Source organism: Anoplolepis gracilipes, chromosome 4 (genome assembly GCF_047496725.1).
Source record: "Anoplolepis gracilipes chromosome 4, ASM4749672v1, whole genome shotgun sequence".
NCBI lineage: Eukaryota > Metazoa > Arthropoda > Insecta > Hymenoptera > Formicidae > Anoplolepis > Anoplolepis gracilipes.
In genome coordinates, this window is record NC_132973.1 from 13,433,901 (window position 1) to 13,459,621 (window position 25,721).

The 25,721-nt window shown below is 27.5% G+C and overlaps 2 protein-coding genes across 3 annotated transcripts in view; one reads left to right on the forward strand and one right to left on the reverse strand.

The window, feature by feature from the left end:
- Positions 1 to 14,216, reverse strand: part of LOC140665315 (acyl-CoA Delta-9 desaturase) — a 35,946-nt gene extending 21,730 nt beyond the window's left edge. The window contains exon 1 of one of the 2 annotated variants that reach the window (XM_072891272.1): positions 14,065 to 14,216. The gene's annotated coding sequence lies outside the window, so the exon portion shown is untranslated. The remainder of the gene's footprint in view (positions 1 to 14,064) is intronic. The other variant, XM_072891276.1, reaches the window with a different exon arrangement.
- Positions 1,419 to 25,125, forward strand: LOC140665316 (acyl-CoA Delta12-desaturase). The gene is made up of 6 exons (XM_072891277.1): positions 1,419 to 1,556; positions 16,661 to 17,186; positions 19,129 to 19,259; positions 19,483 to 19,688; positions 19,897 to 20,082; positions 20,253 to 25,125. The coding sequence occupies exons 2-6, from the start codon at positions 16,886 to 16,888 to the stop codon at positions 20,566 to 20,568; spliced, it is 1,140 nt and encodes a 379-aa protein (XP_072747378.1). The 5' UTR covers positions 1,419 to 1,556; positions 16,661 to 16,885; the 3' UTR covers positions 20,569 to 25,125.
- Positions 25,126 to 25,721: the final 596 nt, after the last annotated feature.

Genomic DNA, 25,721 nt, shown 5'->3' on the forward strand with positions numbered 1-25,721 from the left:
ACAATATTTTTCATCGTAACTTTTCAATTTTTTAAATATAAATTTTGTTATCGTTTTAATTCTCCAACGCTTTATTCATTTTCTTGTTTATTGTTTCAAATTTATTGATGTCTTGACATTTTTTGCTAAAAAATTGATTCTAAATTAACTAAAAATTATAATTATATATATATATATATATATATATATATATATATATAATTTATATTTTTTAAATAATTATTTAAGAATTATTAGAATTTTAGTATATTTTAGTTTTTAATACTAACAATTTGACGGAACGGAAATTAAATTGACATTCTTGTCAGGTGTAAATAGTTACGGGAGTTTATGTGTCAAAGGCATGCAATTTTATTTCAAAAGGTAGTCATGCTTAGTGAATTCGATTGTCGTGAACAATTGGACAACAATAGTGTGCAATGATGCATTCTCACAAGTTCCCTGAACTTTGCAACATAGAATACATGCAATATTGATCGAAATTATCACGTTGTTCTTGATCTATGTTGCACAATGCACGCTAATGTGATACTGACCATACTTATCAATAAATGGGTAAATCGATTTTTCTTTCAATTAAATAGGTATATGGATATAATAGGTTTACTTCTATTCGAAATATAGTTTATATCAGATATTATATGTACGTTTTATAATAAATGTAATTTCTTAATGAAATATTGATGCAAGAAATTTTAATTATTTTATTAATTTAACAATAAGCATAATCTAAATTAAATAGCTTTGTGATTATGTTTCAAATTAAAATTTTAATGTCTACTTGAAATTAAATAAATGGAATGATTTTTTTATATATTTTCATCCCTTAAGGTTAAATTTAACGATTGATATCTATTCTAATTTTTTTCCACATGTTTTATAGTATATGAACTTGTGCTTAAAAATTTAAAAAGTTTATAATTGACAAAAATCTCTTCAAAGCAATTTCAATATATATAAATGCATAACTTGCGATAAAAGTACATATTTTAATTTAATATAAGATTTATTTAAATAAGATCAAGAATTTATATAATATCTTTAGAAAAAAAGTAAAAATTATCTCTTTTCTTTTCGTCGAATACTTTAGAATTGTTTCGTAACTTCAAAGAAATATGTATACCGTATGTAATACACGGATGTCGTACAAGTAATCAGGAATACAGGCGCAGTAATAAAATGATGAATAAATCATATCGTTTCCCCTCCTCTCTTTTCTTTATATTTTTTTTTTCGTTTACCTTAATATGTACAGATCCTTTTGATATATACATACTATATTTCAAAGTTAGATTTTAATTATAATCTCTTGTCTTTCTTTTTTTTTTTTTTTTAGTTGAATTTATCTATCTTCATGGGACGCCATCTGCAACAGAAAAGAATGATAGGAATCCGGCTATGCCGACGCCGATTACGATGCCGCTGGCAATGTTCTGAAACGGGGGAGTGCGAACGTCGCAGGAAAGCCGGCATCACTCAGTTTGCATTCGTGCGCGCGTCCTGTCGGCAGAAAATTGTCGGTGACTGACGCGGTTTTTCTTCGGAATTTTCTATCGGTGAGTATCATCGGTAACGCACGGTAGACACTATGATCAACCAGCCAACTGCGATTTAATTTCTCTCCGTTTTAAAAACGCAAAACGCGCAAAAATCACAGCGCGAAGAAGCGGCGAAAATCTTGAATAGGCGCATGCAGTACGATAGAATGTGAATGAATGACAAAAAATTGTATATTTTTAAATTGCGAGATATATATATATATTTCCGTGCGTGGGAGACGATTAATTCGGAGTCTCTTAATCGCCGGTCGCGGACACTCTTTAAACAGCTGATCGGCATGTGTCATTAAAAAGCCAATTTCGCGGATTGTTTTATTCTTTATCTTATATGTCGTGATCTATAAAAATTATTTCTTCATCGTTTTTCCTTTGATTTAATGTCACCGATTTTTGGATTTTGGAATTTCACGTGCACGTGCGTAACCAAACGGGGCGATTGCGTGTGCTCGAATTCTGAATCAAAGTCTGATTCGGAAAGGGATCTGGATTTACGAGATAAACTTATCGTCACAGCATGTTATAGTAGAAAATCTTGTTAAGTCATACGAGAAAGGAAGAACAGGAGAGTCATTATTCTTCCAGTAAGTCCACCGCTCCTGGAATCTCGAGATCGATTTGGATACAGTTAGATAGCGAATAAAGTACAGTTAAGATTACACACAACGCACGCTTGGCAAATGCTCGAAATTGTTAAAATATTCATACATAATATTCACGCGACTCATTCGTCGAGACGTGAGCTTTTAATCAGTGAAAAACATTAGTGAAATTGAAAATTTTAAATTATTACAGATTGTTATACAGTTAAATTTTCAAGCCAACGTTTGAGAGGATTAATATTTCGGATATAATTTACGAGATGCGATATAAATTTATTTTGGTTTCGTTGCACACATTTTTCCATATTCGCTTTCGACGTGACATGCATATCGTGTACTTTAACAACTTACAATAGAATCATCGTTTAGTATGTATCAGGCACGAGATATATTAGCGATAACGCCTAATAATTTACAAGCAAAACTCGGCACAAACGAAGAAAGATATTCTCTGTATATGCTCAAAATCGCAAATGACAAACAAGTAAGCATTGTCGTGCGTTTAATCACTCGACAAATCATCCGTTACGGTTAATCGAAGCATGTCTGACGTCAGATTTCTTAACGACTCTAAATTGTAATATTCACCAGGAATTTTAATCGCAATAAATAATTAAAGTCAAGTGAGATTCTCAACTGTTTCTTTTCCCTTTCTATCATTTTGTCTTTATAACGAAAGATCAATTAAATCTCAATTAACTTTAACTCAATAAACCTTCATAAACATAATCATAGCTAAAGTTCGTATTTAATAAACGTCTGCCAGTCCAAATGATTCATATTGTTTTCTTTCAAGAGTTGATTATTTCTTGGATTTTTTAAATTTGATTAATCGATAAATATTATAATATCGTATTTGATATCTTAATTTTTTAGTGGATATTGCTTCAAATGTTCCATTTATAATACTTATTATTAGTATTTTTATAATAAATATCGTCTGTATTATTATAATAAAAAGATTAAGAAGCATGAAGCAATAAACTCTCTTATTTTTATCTTCAATGTAAATTGGCAATTACATCTTTTTTTATGCAAAAAAATATATATGTATATATAATTTCTACTGATTATTGCTTTAAACTTTTTAAATTTTTCGTTTATACCTTACCTGATGATAAATTGATATACATTTATAAACTAAATCTCAATTTATCATTAAGCTTAAGACTTTATTAAGTTTAATGCTAATCAATATTGATGCAATTGATTCTTAATATCCATGATTAAATAAAAATCCATAAATAACAATTTTCAGTATTATAATATTTAGTTTTGATAATTTTGAGAAATAATTGATCTTTAATATAATATATATTTCCAAATCATTTTTATAACTAATATAGAGTTTTTCTTCAACATTTTATTCGATTTCTATCATTTCTGTTATGTCAAAAATGCTGTATACCCACATGTTTGACACGTACAATTGCCTGTATATATTTCTCTTCATCGTTATTTTTACTTTGTGTAAATGAAAAATACTATATAGTTGAAAATCAGGTATATTACGAAAACGAAGGCATATGTATATTCCGGTATTTAATATTGTCGTATGATCTTTCGAATCAATTTCTGAACAATCTTTAAAATCATTAGACATCGATTGATTACTTTTTGATTGATTACTCATTTTTTACATTTTAAACATATTTTTAAAAATAAAATTAAAATGTAATAAACATAAAAATGATGCATAAACAACGGGGAAAGTTTGTCAACTTGATAGTTGAGCAATTATTTCTTAATTTCTTATCGACATATTACATATATGCTTCTTAATCTTTTTATTACAATAATACAAACATGTAATCTTAATTTCGTCAAATTTATATATTTATATCAGAATATTATACTCATTTATTACATAATTTTCATATATTTTGACTTTAGATAATTTTAATCAATTTATGACTAAAAAGTTTAGAAATAAAATGCGCATTTAAATTTACGTTAAATTTCATTAAAATACTATCTACTAACATACTATATTGTTCTTAGTGTATCGATAACCTTTTTAAATACAATTAAATATATTATTATAATATTAATAAATAATTTGTAAGGCCATAGTTTAGTGTGTTGCAATTAAACGTAAATTTTTATCTAACAGTGTAAATAATTATTATATTATTCATTAAGTCAATGATTGGAAGTGAATGATTGCAATTCAAGTAAGTGACAATAAAGATATTAATTATTGAAACAATTAAAATTATTTACAAATTACTAAGTTGTTTTGACGAATTCTATAATTCGCAGAATTCAGAAAAATTATGAATTCTGTTCATAATTTTGTGCCATGTAATATAAAAAACATTTAAAACACAATAAAATATATATACGTACTAAATACATCAGATACACTTTAATAACAATAAAATATGATTAAGACCTATTCTACAATAAGTTGGCTGCATGTGTACTGTGTTGTCAGTTATCGTATAAAGTTGTTGCAAGTCGACTGTTGCAGTCGGAACGAAAGATGAATTTTCAATTTTTTCGTTCTTTATGACTGAATATAATTTCTGTTTTGTTATTTATTTTTAATTAGAAAATTTTTATTATTTTATTTTCATAATTTATATTCAAATTTATATTACAAATTTAAATAAATTCTCAACATTCTAGTTTCGATTGCAATATATAATCTTAATATTTGTTCCACGACAAAATGACAAATCGTATTCAGATCTTACATTCAACATACGATATATAATATATGATATATAATTTCGACATTCGACTTATTGTAGAACGAATCTAACAATAAGTACAGATATAAAATTATTTTAATATGTCATAATACAATGACAAAATTTTGTCTTGAATTTTGTCGCGATTTATAAGATCTCTATGACGAGCTTAATAAATAATTTAATTGTTTTCCTTTGCAAAAGAAATGTTATAAAATTGATAATTGTTATAACATTGATTCATATGTATTCTATTTTTTTTTCCTAATAGTTACTTATATCGTAAAAATAAAACTTCGTTCATTTTTACGGTACTCTTGCAGTTCTATATACGTCTTTTATAATTTATCATAAGTTGACTTAAAAACATTTTTTAATCATGACAGTCACTTCCTTATTACGTGTCTTATGTAACATATATAATATTAGACGTAGATTCAAACACAAGATTTTCTGAATAAATATGTAGTTTTTCCTAAATTTATCAACGATTGATAATCTTAGTATTCTACGCTTTTTTGTTGTTTAATAAATTAATTTAATTAATCAAAAAGAGTGTATTCTTATTTTTTCATGCAATTCTAAAATTCTTTTTACAAAGTAAATTTTATAATTGATTGTGTGCACTCTTTTTGAAATATTCCACATTTAATAATCAACTAATTAATAACCGACTGTTATAATGTTAGTATTGAATTTGATTTTGTTTGCATTTGTTGATTTTTGCGTGATTTGTTTTACATGATATAATCATTTTTTAGATTCTTTTTTATATTGTTTCATATTTTCTTTTGCCTATCAAGACTTCGAGATAATGTTAAATAGTTCACAACAACGAGAATTGGCAAAATGAAGAACGATCCGACCGTGAACTAAATTTCGATTAAACGTAGGCGGTTACAGATGAAACGAAGACGATGCTACGTGAACTGATGGATTGGGTCACTTCGTGAACTGTAGAACTAAATTGCCTTCGCGACGGGATGCTTGTCTTTTGCAACAATACTTCTCTCATCTATTGATCGACAATATAGCGAGAAAGCATGCGGAACAGGATTTTCTAATTTATACTTCTTAAGTGATATGCCTTAAAGGGGTTCGACAATTGGCGTTGCCAATGTCCAGTTGCCAGTTGCTAAGAATGGCAATTCTACTTACAAAATGTTATTTTCAGTTAAAACAAGTAGTTACGGCTGCTAAAGAAAAGTTAAAAGTTGAGCAACTTTTCTTTAGCAAGTGCAACTATTTGTTTTAACCAGAGTTGCCATCCTTAGCAAAATTGGCAACTGGACATTAATAACGCATTGTAGAGCTCTCTTTAATGCACTCCGTCACGAGAAAAAAATAATGGTTGCGCTTTTAATTACCTTACTACATTAAAGTAATTGAGTACATTTACTACAATATATTAGAGTACATTAATAATTTTAAAAATTCGTTCATATTTCGGAAAACTTTAAAATATATGCATTACGTGTGTACATATCTAAATACATTTAATATTATATATGTTTTATATATTGGAGAATACACAAAAAATGCGTTTTTTCTCTTTCTCTCTCTTGCAAAAAAGAAAATTATTTATTTAGATATTTCTTAATTTTATTGTTTTCGCGAAAAGAAAGTTATACTTTGTTGTAATTTATTTGTCTTTTAGTTTAAGGACCATTTACAGTGAATTTTTCCTACACGATAAAGACATGTTTAAAGCACATTGAACGAAGTTGATTTGAATGGCCCGATCAATTTGTATTCATTGCTTTCGACTTTGATCATTAATATGTTCTATCGCAGTTAGCCATGTCACTTTAAAAAATCGTTTACTTAACATTCAATGAGATTAAATTAATTGAAACGATTACAGAATGATAGTATGTATGTACATACATTTGTTTTTTTTTTTCTATTTTGTTGTCGATCTTTCCACTCTATATATATATATATATATATATATATATATATATATATATATATATATGCATATATCACGTCACTTTATGCGTCATCGTATTCTCAATTGACTAGAGTAACTCTATTACTGACACCAAACTGTTACTTTGACACTAATCATCGCTATTTATATTATTTGACTTTAATTGATTGTGTAGATTAGTTCACAATTTAATTGGTATAAAAATCAACGCAGCGAAAATTGATTATACTGAATATTTTGTATTAATATTAAATTTTGTACAAAAATGTTGGAAGAATTTAGAATAAAATATGAAAAAAAAGAACGAAAAACTTTTAAGTCTCTTAGCTAAAAATAATTACACACATAGCAATATCACATTTATATTAGTGTAGCTTAATTTATGAACAAGAAACATTAATTTCCTTACTTAAGTTTCTATCAATTGTTATTTATTATTGACTCAATTCTTAATAACCCTCACACAGCGAGAGACTGATCAAAATTTAATCGGGAATATAGTTCAATTATTAATTACATTATTAATTAGTAATTACACTTAATTAATTTTTGTTTGAAGTTTTTAGTAATTAGTTTTGTTTTCTTTGCGTTGCAAATTAAATTAATTGTTATCATGTAAAATTTTAATTACAAAAGCTATGCAACGTTTTTACTTGCTATATGAACAAGTATATAATTTTCGAAGCAAGATAATGTGATTATAGGTATAAAAGATAAATTTGCCGATGACACACCCTGTGTATACATCGGCCGTTTCGTAGTGGTGAATTTCCAATGAAATTGTTGCGTAGTGCGAGAGACTGAAAACTTATATCATTACAGTTCCAGAATTGGAAAGAACTCGTCACTCTTCCAGTGAACATACTTCACGACGTTATTTATAGTTCATTACAAAAATACATGCTCCACACGTACGTCAAAGAATAGGAAATCGAGAAATACTTAAGACTTGTGACGCGAAAATTAAGTCAGAATTACAGTAATTGTTTCATTAAAATAAAAGATATTTTTATAACCTTCTAATATGATTATATTATTCTATAATGATGCTATAATCAGCAGCGTGATAAATCTTGGGAATATTTTCTGAAGAACGCTGTGCCATATTATTACGAAATAAGTTACGTCGTTGTTTCTTTAACGCGGCGAGACTTAGTAGATGTGATGGTGAGTCACGTCGAGATTATTATAATGTCATTCAATTCGAGTAATGATTCACTTTGCGATCAATTCATTGGGATAGATTATCGATGCTTGTACGCACAATCTATATCGACTCTACGATTAACTTCGTTATCACCTGATAAGGCGATATCTGTAACCACAGGTGTATGGAACCACAGCAATCTATCTTGAAGAATAATCAGAATATTATGACAAAGAATTTATTAAAGAAACAATTGTCTAAAAATTGTTTAATTATCAGCATACATGCTTAATTATCGTTCTGCTTATATAATACATTCCGTGATACAAAAAAAAAACGTTGACTCAATAAAAGCATTATAATTAAAATTGACTTTATTAATTCAATAACATTATTAATCAAATGATAATTAAGCATGTATATTGCTGACAAGTTAAAAATAAAATAATGGTTTCTACGAGAAATTTTTTATCATAATCTGATTATTTCTTGAGAAAGATATCTGTGATTCCATACACCTGTGCTTACGTCAATGTTTTATCAGGCGTATGTGTAATAATAATACATGGCGTATTAATTTGATTAATGATGTTATTGAATTAATAAAATAAATTTTAAGTATGATGATAATGTTGTTATTCAATATTATTTTTTTCACGCAAGATATATTTCTCCAATTAAAAATACGTGCACAAGCTCAGCAAAATATAATTAATCGAATAGGTCAGCGTTAACAAATTAAGAAGTAAAATAATTTTTTTATATTTGATTTGTAAAGTCTGCAATTTTTTTGTAGTATTAATAGGAAGTTTAAACAATTGCGTTTTATAAATTATTGTGTAAACGCTTCAGCAAAATAGCTTCTCACTATTTATCAAGAATAGATTAACCCAATTATACATAATATATAGTATTGCAATACGAGAATGTGAACTTGCTTTTATACTTATGTCTTTATACTGATAAGAAAATCACATCCATTCCCTTTATGTACATACTTACAATCTATGCGCCACTAAAATGACGCATTTATCTTATTTCAGACCATATAATAGGTGTGCGAATCTTCCTAATTTTAAAATACAATTTTATTTTTCAATGTAAATTATGTTGTAATGTATGTAGTTAATTTATATCTTATAAATTATATATTTGCGTAAAATATGTCATATATTAAAATTTATATAAAGAGAAAAATAATAGAATATAATATAATTTTTATAATAATAATAAAATAATAAAATATTTTTTAAAGAAAATTGGCTAAAATAAATATGTTTATCTTTATGATTATTAAAATTAAATAGCTAATTTCAAATAATTTAAGTTAATAAGTCGATTAAATTAATAATTAAGAGGAAAATTGTGACGCAAAATGATATTAAACCGTTGCGTGAATAATTCGCAAACAATTAAAAAAATCAAGCAAATAATTTCTAACAAAAGGAGGTCAGTAGGAAAGAATAAAATACCGCGTTGCGACGGAACATATATCATTTGTGCATACGTTTATCAGACTGTCAAAGATTAAAAGTATGATATTCGACACCGTGCATATGTGAACGTGGAAATATCGATTATGCGACGCATTTGTTCGCAATTGTCAAAGAGCATATATCATACAATTCGTGCTGTTGAATCCCGCGGATCAATTTTCGCAATTAGATAACGAGACACGTTTAATGTCACGCGTATGATAATAGTCAGTACGTTACATTGTGTGTATTCTGTGCCTATAAAAATACTATTTAAAATCTATAATTATTCTGTGAAAAATATTGTATTATATTTGTGCCAATAATTATATGCAAATATGTAACCTTTTGCACATATAAAAAAATTAAAAGAGTACTTATATATTTATGTGAAAAAATTAATAGGATACATACATGCATACACACGCATGGCATAACTTTTCAATGAGGACAAATATGCTTTATACATGATGAATAATGTTTTAACACATTTTTAATTAAACATTGAAAAATATTTAAATATTTAAATATGAATATAAATAGATTGAATCTGATACATGGACTCTCGTTTGCCAAAAATAAATCTATTAAATTATTTTTTTAGAAACATTTAAAAAATATAACGCAGTTTAACGTGCGTGAGTATGTATATACAGGAATAAATCGAAAATTGTAATACAATTAAAAAGGAAATTTCTTATGTAAAAATAAATAAAAAATTTGGAAAATTAATAAAATACTTTTAAATTTGAATAATTTAATGATCTTATCTAAGTTAAATAAATACACATACACATATTTATGTATGCAGAAAAATTCCATAAAAAGAGACTAAATATAATAATTGTTCTTTATAAACGATATTCTTATCGCTTATCTTCTAAAACAATTTTATTTTAATTTCAGATAAATTATTTTTATCATACATTATAATTTATGGTTTATGCATTAAAAAGAAAACAAGAAATTATATAATAATTATATATAATAAATAATGAACTATAATGTAAGAGATTATAAATATTAATATAGCCGGAGGATTAAAAAAATGTGCATATTTTATTATTGATAAAATTATTAAAGACACAGAAAAGAAATTATCTAAAATCAAAATTTCTATTATTTATATGATGTGTGCACATGCAACATTTATTATGTAACGAAAAGAGGTTGATTAATGGACATATTTCCGGCACATTCAAATTATAGTGCACATTCCTACACGCTGCGAATTGACCTTTAAATTCTGAATAGACAGAAAGAATGTCTTCTCCCTGTAATGAAGTCGACCCGGCGCTCACATAATTAAGCCGATTAAGAAAAGCTTTAACTCGAAATAACACTTTCTTACGTAAACAAATATTTTTTCGTTTGAAACATAAAAATCCAATTAACTTCTTTATTATCATATTATCTCTTATAATTAAGCTGGATAAAGAAAGAAGGAAAAAAATGACGAAGAAAAAAATTAATTTTATACAAAACGTTTATATATAACAAAATAAATGCATTTGATGCAACTCGTGATATTTCTTTTTAAAAATTATATGACCTTGTACGTCACAAATATGAAAAGAGAACGAATAATTTAAAATAGAATTTAGAAAAGAAAGGGGGGAATAATCTTTTATTTTGTAATTTTTTAAGGAACAATGTAAATGTAAATAGATAAATCTTATTTTTTAATTAATTTTAGATAGATTCAATTTTAATTTAAATTTTAGTTAAAATTTGAACGTAAAAAAATTGAGGATTAACAGATGTATATAAAATTGATTTTAAAATACATTATTAAATATTCTATGCGACAAAATATATCACTTATTATTTCATGTTTAATACATAGAAGAAAATGTAAATCTCACACACAATTATATTTATCAAATGTGCATATTATTTTTTAACCATCTTATATTTTATTTATGTATATTTGCTTTTAATCATAAGAATATTAATTTGTCCTTGCCCCGCACACATGTGTCAGTTTAATATATACTCGAAGAGTAACATGAATAAACGCGAATTTAAATAAGAAGTAAGAGAAATTAGATTAATGAGAAGTTTATTATTGTTGCATTAATCGATATTCTCGGCAAGATGTAAGAAATGTTCGATGCCTTTCAACATCATTAACATCTGTTCAAAACACCATCGGGGTTCGTACAGAATTTTTCGCTATCATTTTTCTTCTACTATAGAATCAAGCGTTCTGATATAGATAGCACTTTATATCAAAGCAATACGTTCTATATAATTGACTTTGTTTGTAAAAATTCTCGTTAGTAAATTGACATTATATAGTATATTATATATATGCATAAATCACAAATATAACAAATTGAAAATCAATCATTAATAATAATAATTTTATAATACAGAAAATATATTTCTTACATAATGACCTAACGACATATTAATATTCACCATATTAATCGTATTATATAAAAAATTATTAACATCCAATAGATAGATGCAAAATAAAACGAGGGTTGCCGGCGTGGATTACGTCACGCTTTGACGTAAATCTCTTCGTCGTGTTTTGCTTAGCTCGAATGCATTGTGAGCGAAATGTAAGATCGGCAATTAGAAAAGTACTCGTATCATATAATGCGCAGTTATGACCACCGGAATACTGAGAATATAACCGAGTATTGTCGATATGGGTTTTGCTATTACAACGCGACGCAACAGCGCGTTTTCTAGAGCACTCGAGAACGCCGATCGATTGAATTTCCAGTCAACAAAAAAGAGGTAGAAAGCGTGTGAAAAGGAGAACACTTTTTATAAAATCTAAATTTAGGATTGGTACTTTTTTCAAATTCCATCTTGAACACAAACATTTCCTAAGCAATGTCAAATACATCAGCCTCAAATCGCAACAAATTCTTTGTCGATCATTGTTCATTAGCGTACATTTTTTTCTCAAAATCGAAATTTCTTTTACCATGCATTTTAAAGTTAATATATTTTATTGTTAAATAATATCCCACTATTTTTTTAATGCAAAGACTCGTTTTTGAGAATTCTTTCTTAAAGAGCAACATTTTTACTGAAGTGTTACATTTTCCATAATCTCTATTAATCTCCGTTAATTAGTAGTTAAATCTCTTTTTTTAATAAAATTCAGTAAATATAATAGCACCCTTATTTTATTTGATTCTATTAATATTATATCAAATAAAAAATCTAATAACATCGTAAAATTTTTTGTTGCAAAAAAGCCATGCATTTTTTAAAATTTCTAATATTAATTGTACAAAATTGTTTAATAATTTTTTATATACTTTTGTGTAAAAGGTATTAATATATAATACCATTACAAATAAAATAGATAATAAATAAACACTCATATTTGCACAACGATAATAAAATTATTCATTTTAAATAATTTAGATTTACTAGAACAGTTTAAACGAGCGCTATGCGCGCGCCATTTATTTTGTTTATGTTTATATTGTGTTGTATGATTATATTGTACATGTTAAAGTTAAACATTACAGTTTTTTCCCGCAATGCTAATTGATTGTTAAATATTTAATTTTAATATTTACGGTTGGCTTTAAAAAAGCATTCTTCTTTCTTTTTCTTTTTTTCTCTCTATTTCTCTTTCTTTATTTAATATATATATATATATATATGTATGTATATATTATGGCCCTTGTTCTTTCTTCCATCTCTTGTTTTTTCTATTAATTACACATAATTACACAATACATGCATATATATGTACCTTTCTTTTGTCTCTCTTTTTTTCTTCTGTTGCTGTAACTTTTTTTTTAACTTTTCTTTAATATAATTTGTCTACAAATTGTCATACAAACTGTCAAAATTTGGCAGACAACACATGCGAAGCAAGTCGCAATAATATACACATAGTATAAAACAAAAATAAAATCAGCTATGCAGTAAAAATCAATACCATCTGTCGAAAAAAAATCAATAACAGATGACAAATCGGTACACGTGTAGTTATGGGTCTAAGGGCGCAAATTTTATGCGATATCATTGGTAAACTTTGATTATATATAATTATAATTGATAATGTTAGAAAAATATAGTGCTACATTAATTTATTGAAATAGACAAACATATATACATACATTATACAATATATTGTATATACATACAGTCGGACCTCTTATCCTACGACCCTCTAATGCTACGAAACCTCTTATTCTACGACCCTCTTATGCTACGAAACCTCTTATCGACAAAAAAATCATCTCATGCTACGACCGCAAAAGGGGAATTATATCCCCACTCTCAAATTTTTGTCGTAGGATCAGAGGTTTAAGGGGAAGATTCCGGACCGAAAATGTCGTAGGATAAGAGATCCGACTGTATATACATATACATGTACACATATATATATATATTTATTTATATACATATAAATTACACACACATACACACATACCTGTCTCTATTTCTTCTCTCTTAAAAGAAAAAAAAATATATTATATATATATATATTAATAAATACGTATATGTATATTGAATTGCATAAATTTATATTAACTATGTAATAAATGTAAATATGTATATAACATACATAATTAATGACAATATGTAAAGTTTTAAAAAAATTCACTTTTTACTTGCATATACAATATACATACATATATATATATATATACATATATGTATATACATACCTTTTTCAGTTCGTCCTTTCTATCTTTTCTTTCTTCTTCTTTAATTTTTTTTTAAATTTTATTTTAAAAAACATACAAACTATCAAACTGTCAAACGACATGAGTGAAACAAATCACAAAACGCACTTGACAACGAAACTGCGAGACAGCTAACCAACATCTCAGAAAAGAGACAACAATGTCACTAACATGTTTTTTAGAGAGGCACTATTATTTATAGAATATTTAATAGAAGAATAATAGAAGAAAAAACGCACATAGGACAATAGCAAATTTAAAACCATCTAATTTCACGCACATGATAAAAAATACATGAATTATTTTCGCATTGAAGTTTGTTAATCGATAAGATCATTATTTCGAAATTTGACATATTGACTCTCACATGAATAATCAATTATTAATAGATATTGTAATATAGCCGACCTTCGGACAAACATAAATTGCAACTATCTTGCAACAACAGAGCAAATCTGTTGCGATTAAAGTTTTTACGTTACTTTTGCTTAAGTGTGATTAAAAAGTTCAAAAGTTTAAATTATTTTAAAATTATAATCTACTTTTTGAGATTGTATAGACTTGTAATTATAATAGTGATGAGTGTATTTATGAGTGTACATACATATATGTGATAGTCAGTTATCGTTGTGAGAAACAATTACCTGATTTTTATTACACACTATGCCTACGTAATGTATACAGCATTACTACACTTTAAGCGATAACGTCATTTTATTGCACTGTTATCTTTTCTTACAAATTAGATTGCCAAGTATATTCATTGGATTTTCATTTTATGAGTTTGGTTTTTTTATTTTAGTTCTTTTGTGCCGTTATACGAGTTTGTGTCGCAATCGCTGCTCATGTTACGAAACATATCGATATATGTATCGTTATGTATCGTTACATATAAACATTTCTGATGATAAAATTTAAAAAATAAGTGTTTTTTTTTATTAAAGTCAATTAATGGTATACAAAAGAGATATAAAATTATTACTTAATTAATTAGATATAAAATTTACAAACCTATATATATCAACTTTTTTATCAAATTATATTTTAAACATAAACGCAATATGGTAGTTAAATTGATAAAAATGTTAAATGTAAAAGCAAAGAATATATTTGTCGATTAGAAACATGTGCGTTGATAAATAATTGTATACACACATACGTACACGCGTGCGTATGTCATACTTATGAATTACACAACTCCACAAGAAAAATGATCGAAAATTTAATTTAACCAGAGTGGGTCTCCGTCTATCAAAATTTTCGTCTATCAATATCTCTGTCCTTCTATGTTGTCGTGCGGCCACCCATAAGAAGGCGCAGTCTATAAGTATAAGTGTATGGTATGACGGGAATAAAAGTTTGAATTTTCAATAAGGTCATATGGCATAAAACAGTAGATATTTAGACGAAAATTTTAAGCCATGGTAGAATTTTTTATTTCAAACATTGAAGTGTGCAAGGTGAATGGCCGTTTTGACAAAGAATGAATCATACATATATAATATATTTAAACCATATAACCATTTTACAAGAAAACAGGATGTGATGGAGGAAAACGGACTTCAGATTCGAATTCAGTGACCAAAAATCCTTGTCGGAGACCCACTCTGGTTAAACTAAATTTTCCATCACTTTTTTTTGTGGAGCTGTGTTATCAATATATTTATCTCACTTTGTGTTATCAATATATTTTTCCGAGAATTACAATGTGCTGCATGATATTGTTGCAAGTAACTATCTCTTATCTATTTGCGGTTAGTTGATTTATTAATATGCTATTCATGTTACGAACATTACATATTAAGCGCAAGATTATTTATAAATAGTTCATATTTTAATGCTTTATGTAGTAGGTCGAGGATGCAGATTATCACGTGTTTGTCATAGTTTAAGCAGGAAAACATTCTAGCGGTTATGCTCGGCTGATTTACATGTCGAGACATACGTAACGTGTTAATGAGACGTAGCCTTGCCTTGAATTCACATAAATTTCATGATTTCGAAAATATTTGTTAGATGCTTGCTGGTTATAAAAAATAAGACAACTATTTATCAGTAATCAGAAATTGATAATTGTAAAAAGTGAATCTGTATTAATATATAATAGATAACACTGTTCAAGATAAATACGACCGAGTTAATTGAAGAAGAGTAAACGACGAGAGATTAATTAATAATAAATATAACAAGCTATTACTAAATAATAATAGATAAGCGAAATAAATAATCTTGTAATTACTTATTTCGCTTGTATTCGCTTGTATTATCTTGTAATAACGAATTTTGAAAAATACTGAAAATTCAAGAGATAATCTTATCAAAACACTTATATTAACATTACCAATTAACATTATCAGCGATCAATTTGTCTTGAAAAATAAAATCAACTGAAATGTTTATTTCGTTTTTATGGTAAAATAGTTCATATAATAATTCGAAAAATTTTAAAATTCATGTAAGAGTTATACTCTAAAAAATCTCGACATTTATTTTGATATACATATTCTATGAATTTTTATGCTGATGACATATTGTCGAGAAAGTGATATTAAACGACGATGTAATTTCTTTTTTTCAGAATACTGTTTATTATTGTTTCGCAATCTAAAATTCGTCCGAGGCTCGTTTTTATCAGTTCTACGCCATAAAACACAACGCAATCGATAAATCGCTTCGCACAAATCGACCAACTTCGAGAAAGTTATTTGAAATGCAAAGCAGCGGTTGAACATCGATTCACGTGTCGGAAAATCGACGGCGGGCTTATCGGCGACAGATAGTCTCCAGGTGTGCCTATGAGAGAATGACTCTAATACACGACGAAAGAAACGCATTTTCATCGAGAATGTCGCCGGCCGAGAAGACATCGCCGACGGTGTGTACCACGTCGGAGATGGATATTTGCAGTGCGACGTTTAAAACAAGACAGATCACGAATGCAAATGAAGCGGTAGCCCAGAAGAACGATGAGTCAACGACCAAGGTCGTATACGTACCGCGGATCAAGTGGCTGGATCTCTGTGCGCAAATTTTCATACACGGTGGTTTTCTTTATGGGCTGTACCTGGTGCTCACGCAAGCGAAATTGCTTACGGCGCTATGGGGTGAGAGAAATTTCCTTGGTTGATATTTTCATCGTCTATCATTTACTCCTAACTCTCGCAATTTCAACGTTCTAATATCGACCAGCTTACTCTATAAAAAGAATACTTTTTGTAAGAATAATTTTTTTTTTAACTGTGGCATTATAATTTTACATAGATATCTTTCCACAAATTTTACAAGCTGTGTAATAAGTCATTTTTGCATTCTGAATATCTAGCACAAATTTAAAGAGATAAAAATAATTATTATATATATTTTGATACGCAATTTATTTGACTTTACTCTTGTCGACTCATCCTAGTAATCATTTATGAGAGTTTAACTCAAGTCTAGTACCATTACATATTGTAATACTGAATAAATTATGAAATCTTCTATATCATGTGTTATTTTTAATTCTGCATTATAATTGAGAGCTTTGTTTAATGATTTTATATAATAATTCGAGCTTGAATACATTTCATTTTTCCTCAATATCCTAATTTAATGATAATAATGATTCCATAATTTAATTATGTAACGCATGAATTGATGTTAGATTCGCTTCGTGTATTGATGTAGGATAATCCTTGAAATGTAGGAATGTTGGAAACTAAATATTAGTTTGTTGTTGATTGCAATGGCACAAGAATATAAGTTACCTGTAATTTTACATCGTTTGTGATTAATCATGATACATAATGTTAGAGTGCTGTAAAACGCTGACGCCATCGCTTGACCAAGTACTATATCGAAAATAATTGCATCAGTAATAACTATATCGATTTACTCTTTATCTTATCAAGCCTGTTATTTTTACAACACAATTTACGTTTTGAACGAAATCACATAGACAACTCGTATAAATGTTATATATAAAATTATATAGCCATTATTATATGAAGTTTTTCTTTGTAAATTACTTTACATACAAGATATCGATAGTAGTGTATTTAAAGATTATCTGGTACTAAATTTTTATTATAATTATTTATTATAATTATTCCTTATTCTTATGAAGAAGAAAAAAAAATAGTGTTGGAAAATTCATATTAAAAAAAAAGTTAATCTTTTTATTTCTTTATTGTCATATCTTTTTATACTCTTAATTGTGTAATGTAAATTTGCAATTTCTTTCTCGCTCTTTCGCTACGTTAATCTTTCACGTATAAATTGAAATGTTTATCGATTTAGCCATGAAAGCCGGTCTATAGCTTAGCACCGTCATACATATGCAAATGCTAAGACGCCAGGCGCCTGAAAATAAATTCACAATAGCCGGGTACAACTTACTATATTCTACGGAACTTGAATTACGCACGTTCTTGAAAAATGAATCAGAGAGTGGAACTACAATGATGCGTATGATAAAACTACGGGCGAAAGTACGATAACGGGATGTACGATTTACATAACGCACGTATTTATATTTAATCGACGTTCACAGCAGGCAAACTCGCTGACGTAAACCGAAAAGATAAACTGCGATAACACCATATCTCGGATTTCCATATTGTCGGTGACACGTTCCATAACACGAGAAATACATCTTCTCGTTCTTCGTAATTGAAGAACGTAAGAAAAGAATTTTGATAACGCTGCTCAATTGAATTAACTTATTTATTTCAATTATTGATTTCATTTTCTATGTTTATTATTTTTCTCACTTTGAAAATTGTCTATCTTTATAAAAATCGACGTTAAAACTGTAGACACCAAAGAGAATATGAAAATATTTGTAATAAGAAAATGATTTGAATACTGGACAATAAAGAGAGAAACGAAACTATAATGATTTATGATTTATCTCGAGTTATTAGAAATAATGAATAAAATTGCAAAATGTATAATTCTTAGTAAATGAGTCCTCGGGTATTTCAATCTCGTTACTCCACTTTAATCATTCAAATGTTAATACTCTTGAATATATATTTTGATAGATGTGTTTTTTTATGGTTATAGTGTTTGTAACGATTTATACGTCCGGCTTCGGCATTACGGCTGGCGTTCATAGATTATGGTCGCACAAGGCTTACAAAGCAAAGTGGCCTCTGCGTCTGCTTCTAGTCTTTCTCTTCACGATAACAGGACAAGTACGTAAGCTCTTACATAATAACTATAATGTTTTTTCCGTTACTACTAAAAGTAATTGATGCAACCACTGTTATCGTTCGAAAAACTCATAACTTATAAATCTTTCATGTTTTCGTAATTTATATTTTGTAATTTATCATCATGTGATGTATTTATCTGAGAACGATTTAAAAGTTAATGATTTTTTAAAGATTCCTTTTAACGATATTTCTTTTTATACAGAAAGATGTGTATACGTGGGCGTTAGACCACAGGGTACATCACAAATACAGTGAAACCGATAGCGATCCGCATGACGTGAGGAGAGGTTTCTTCTTCGCTCATGTGGGGTGGCTTTTTATTACACCCCATCCCGATGTAATTGCAAAGCGGAAGGCAGTCGACATGAGCGACTTGGAAGCGGATTCTATAGTTATGTGGCAGAAAAGGTAAATGACTTACATTCTTTCATCGCTTTCAGTGCGTCATATAAAATAAAATATATAAAAATATATAAGGAGTGATATATACATATGTCAAAAAGAGATGTCTTTGTATGTCTTTACATCGTTTAGGAAATCTACATTCCATTATTTCCTTCTCAGCCGCAATATACATTTTATACATTAATTATACATCATTTAATTTATCTCGCAGATTGTACATACCTCTATTTGCGCTCCTGACCATTGGATTACCGGTGGCTGTTCCTTATTATTACTGGTCAGAATCGCTGTGGATCTCGTTCTGGGTGAACTTCAACTTCCGATTCTGCATAACTCTGAATATAGCCTTCTGCGTCAACAGCGTGGCGCACATGTGGGGACAGAAACCCTATGACAAGTATGTATTGAATCATGGTGAACCTAGCGAAGAAAAAAACTGTGGTTATTTTCCTACACAATGGAATCATTGAGAATTGGCAATTATTTAATCCGATAAAAATTTTTTTGCGCGATACACATTCCGTTAAATATCGTTTAATGACATTTAATAAATGAATTTTGTCGTAGGAATATTTCACCCGTCGACAATATCGTAGTATCGGTCGCTGGGCTCGGCGAAGGATATCACAATTATCATCACGTATTTCCATGGGATTATAAGACTAGCGAACTAGGCGATTACTCGTTCAATCTCACTACCGGTTTTATTGATGCATTCGCACGGATCGGCTGGGCCTATGATCTGAAGTACGTCTTGCCGGAGATGATCCGTCGTAGAGTAAACCGATCCGGCGATGGAAGCCACGTCTGGGGTTACGGCGACATCGACATCCCGGAGGATGATCTGATGGAGTTGAATATGATGAAAAATCACGAACAATGAACCAAATGTAAAAACGCATCTCGATCCTTTCCGATGGACTAAAAATATATTTTGAGAAGCAACGTTTCCTTAGTTGTCATACGTGGACCATTTCAAGTCTCTTGCAGAATCAAAGACTAGAGTAAAATTAATTGATACGGAGATTGTGAAGCTCTGTGATTTTGAGTTCCACACCCAAAGTACTGTATTGTCAAGAAATGTTCATATTATAATTATTACGATTATTTGATGAAATGTTTTAACCAATAAAAGCGCATAGTTGACTCTCGATTATAATCCGCGAGCAGAAAATTAATTTTTAATTATGGAAACCATAGCTCGAAGACCATGTATAAAATTTATTGTAAAAGAAAAAAATTAAAATTGATCTATTATTTATTTATGAAATCTGTATTGAGTAACTATTTAAAATGAGAAGGTAATAAGTTGTACTGTGACAAAATATCGAGACAACGTAATCGATAAATTATAAATTCGCATAATCGAGAGTTTTTCTTTTGCGATATAGGAGGCCACTGTTTATACATACATTATATAATACGTATATAATTATTTATTAGAATCTTTCTTTCTGTTCTTATTTATTACAATCTTTACGTTATTTATTATAATCTTAGTTACAATATGAAAATTTCTATTTTACTGTAATGTAAAGTACATGTATATTAATGTAAAAACCGAACATATTGTTGTATGTTCGGTTTTTACATTAATATACTTGCACTTTACATTACAGGTACATTTTTAGATAAATTTATATACTTATAGAATACTTTCTTTTAAACCTTCAGTAAAGAAATAATATCACAAATTTCCTAATTTTAACGAAGTCAACATAAAAATGATCTTTAAACTGATTTTTATGATATATATTTTGATGAAAAAAATTAGAAATATAAAAAACATTTTATTAACATCACGTTTTCGATAAATCTTTACTTCAGAATATATTGTAATAACAAAATTTTATTAAAAAATACATATAAAATGTACGAAAGTAATTGACATATAGACGATATTTGTCATATAAAAATCTATTAATAAAAAGATAGTAAACCTGCATATAAAACTGTCACAAGTTTTTAATGTATATGTCCTCAGGAATATAGTTGTTATTGATGTAACAGTTTTTATGCCGATGAAAAAAAGGAAAAAGAACGTTCTACGACTCTAAAATTTGAATAGTACATAAGTACAGCTTGCGTTTTCGATCGTTTTCTCGTTTTTTCTTGAATTTTTTTTCTTTCCTTTATTTTAACACTAGCGACGATGATAGAATGTTTGTTCCAAACTTTAGCAATCTACATAAAATTTTGACGCCGATACCTTTTTTATTAAAAATTTTATGATACCTATTGTGATACAGACTGTACTGGCTGCTTAGTTATTATGCTATAATTGACTGGAGAACTCTGGAATATTCTACTTGTAGTATATTGTCACAAACACTTTTGAGCTCACACGTCAATGCAACTGTTTCTTACTTAATTTAATTTCTCGTTTTATATAAAGAGTTTCGTTTATATTTCAATCTTCTCATGTATTTAATAGTATAATATTATTTCTATGTCTTTATATATTAAATAATAATAAAATTAATTAATTTTTAATATAAAGAGAACAATAGATTTTGATAATATATATTTTTTAATATTTGTTTTTATTAATTATACTTATAAGCTCTTATCTTTTTTCAAACTTTTTATAAATTGAATATAGTTCCTATCGTGCACAAGTAAATTTCTGTTTGCTATATATTTGTTTTATATATATAAATATATATATATGTCTAAACAACATTAAATGTGTATTTAAAATTATATACATTTAAAATAAATGCTAATAATAATATAAAATATTTTCTGAGTAATGTATTGCAATTCACGCACATACACACACAAGAAATATTTAATTAAATTTATAAAATTTTATATATAAAGTTTATTTGGGTACACATAAGATTATAAAATTATAAGATAATATAAAATTACGTACAACTATAGTGCCTCTTGTTAAATATATCTTTAATATAATTATCTCTTATATGCGAAATATATATAGTCATTATATGTGTAGTCATTTTATGTGTCATGTATAGTCTTTTATGTATAGTGTGTAGCCATTATAAAATTATTTACGCATTATTGCGAGTAGCGTCTACACTCATTACAAATTGTAAAATTGGTCAACTAAATTATTAACGAGCTTAATTAATTTTAATAAAACGCAGACTTCACATTGATTTAATATGAAATGTAATTAGATCGAAGTGTCTTCAAACAAATGAGGAAAAAAACAATCTGTTTTAAAAATAATATAAATATATTGAAAAAAAATAATGTTGAATCAACAACATCATTATAGTTGAAATTTATTTTATTAATTCAACAATATTATTAATCAAATTAATACGTCACGTGTTGATTTGATTAATATAATATAATAATGTTGTTGAATTAACAAATATCAACTACAATAATGTTGATGCAACACTATTTTTTTTCAGTATAATAAGTGATTTATAAATTACTCACCGCATATCGTTGCTTCATCTGTCGCTTGACATCTTCTCAGACTTCCTCTTCATCTTCTTTTTTTGCTCATTTTTCTCTTCTCGTGACACTCACTTGTGAAAATGATTTATTACGCGTTAATTTCATTAATTAAATGTGACGATCACATATTTGACACGGCACTCCCAATTGCACGACAGTGTACATGCGGACGATTTTATTATATTACATTTTATTATATTGCGACAAGAAAGCAACACGAAAAGTATGATTCACTTGACTTGAGGCCAAAATCATGCACTGCTAATCACCACAGCAGTGTTACATCTATTATTGTATATGATATAGGTATAATATATACTCAACAATAAGACACGAATCGTAACATCGGAAGATTAAAGTAATGAAAGACCATGATAACAATCATTTAATTTATGCTCGTATTTTACCACTCACAACAATTTTATTATGTTTTAATCTAACATAAATAAATAAATATACAAGTTAAAATTATAAGGATAAATATTCACGAATTACAATATTCGATAATATAACTAAATTTATCAACTGTTCATACAACAGATTTCGATTGAATAAATCTCTTGATAAATAATTATATTATACACCGCAAAATATAAGTATTAATACTGCGTTAAATAAATTAATTCATTGCCGTCAACATATTTAAATATAAATAAATTTAATATAAAATAAATTCATGCAGAATATTCTTGAACTGCTAATTCATTATTAATTGAGCAATTAATACGTTACTGTTTTTTATGAAAATTATAAATTATAAAAAACAGGATTAATTAAATTTTAATTTATCAATTCTGCTTTTTATGTCCTATTATGCAATCTCAATCTGAATGATAAATTACATTTAGTTCGGTGAAAAATTCAAAGCACTAAACAATATATTTTTCTAAGTATTGTTAGAGAAATACTTATTATTTGTAATTGTTAAGGATTGGAACAAAGCAATAATTTCTAATATTTATTATTTCGATTTCTACTTGAAATAATGAATTCTTGTTTGAGAAAGAAATGAACAAATATATATGTATGTACACAGAAAAAAAGAATATTCTTATTTTGACAATATCTTTAGTTTCAAAATGTAAATCTTGAAATGAGATTTATCGCGTTAAGCAAAGAAAATTTGCTTCGATGAAGACATTTTATACAGTTCAACCAAAAATATATATATTCTTGTTATTTAAGAATAATTTTCTTGAATGGAGAGGAAAAAATATTGGATAGAAAATAACACATATTCAAATCGAAGATTATAATTTTCTTAGAGTTAAAATAATTATTTTATTCTTCAAATGATAATCGTAGTATTGAAATAAGATTATATAATATTGTTAAAATTTAAGATTTTTAAATTCTCCCAAGAAGATTATAAATTGTTGCGTATATATGAAACAATGAACGCGTTCATATGAGTATATAAGTTTTGATTTGACACTTACTTTTTTTCTGTGTAGTTACGTATTGTTTATCGAAAGTTGATTATTTGTAATAATTATAGCGAATTATTTCCAATTGCGATCTCGTTTTAGAAAAGAACTTAATAATATGCAAAGTATCTCTCATCACTGCATACTGCTCGAGTGTCGCCGTACGAATAATAACATACAAAGACTACCATAGCGTATAAACAATAAAGAAAACGAACACAGCGACGTGCTATACATCGTCAGGACCAAACACTATTGCCCGTATTCTGAGCTCACATTTATCGCTAAATGTGCCTCTAAATATATATAAACACATGATATAAAAATTCTTTTAGAGGCACATTTATCGATAAATGTGAGTTCAAAATACGGGCCTATGTCATAGAGAAAGAAAGAGCGACTGTTATTGTCAAAATATTTTACATATTTTAAATTATACACAGGTTGATTCATATAAAGCGAGCAATGTACTAAATAGCTGCTAAAAGTTAAGGATATGTAAAAAAGTTCTTTATACAAAAAATATTTGATACGGAGGGGGACGTTGTATAATAGAACTGATGTTTTCTATGGGTGATGGCATTAAGGAGATTTTAAGGTAAACCTAATTTTTTTAAATGAAACTACTCTAATTTTTTCTAATTTTGATTTTTTGCAATATTCTAAAAAATTATAAGGGTATAATAACCAAAAAAATGGTGCAATATTGAAGCACGATAGTCGAAAAATATTTTACGAGATATTTCATAATTATGTAAAATTATGTCAAGTTAAAGTAGAAAATATATCTTGTAAACACTAAATTAAATTAAATGAAATTTTTGATCATCATACTTTTATAACTTTTTACTTAGAATATTGAGAAAGATAAATTTATATGTAGTATAAAAAAGACAGGATAGTCCCATTAAAAAACCTAGGTTGATCTTGAAATCTCTTCCTTAAATCTCCTATATACATACCTATATACATAAATGTAATTGTGCAGGATATTTCAGGGTTAAAGGTTTTAACTTAAAATATAAATTTAAAGCTTTAAAACAAAAAAATTTCCTCTAGAAAAAAATGCAACACATTTGACGTCTAAATAACGTCGAAGTCATGTTGCTAACTGGAACGTAATCACATTCAATTCTGCGATTTGTAATGTTTTACTACATGTACGTTCTCA

Excerpts from the sequence above, each read along its gene's own strand:
- LOC140665316 (XM_072891277.1), top strand. The coding sequence starts at position 16,886 with ATGACTCTAATACACGACGAAAGAAACGCATTTTCATCGAGAATGTCG. Across the intron at positions 17,187-19,128 it reads ATTGCTTACGGCGCTATGGG|TGTTTGTAACGATTTATACG; the intron begins GTGAGAGAAATT and ends TTATGGTTATAG. Across the intron at positions 19,689-19,896 it reads ATAGTTATGTGGCAGAAAAG|ATTGTACATACCTCTATTTG; the intron begins GTAAATGACTTA and ends TTTATCTCGCAG.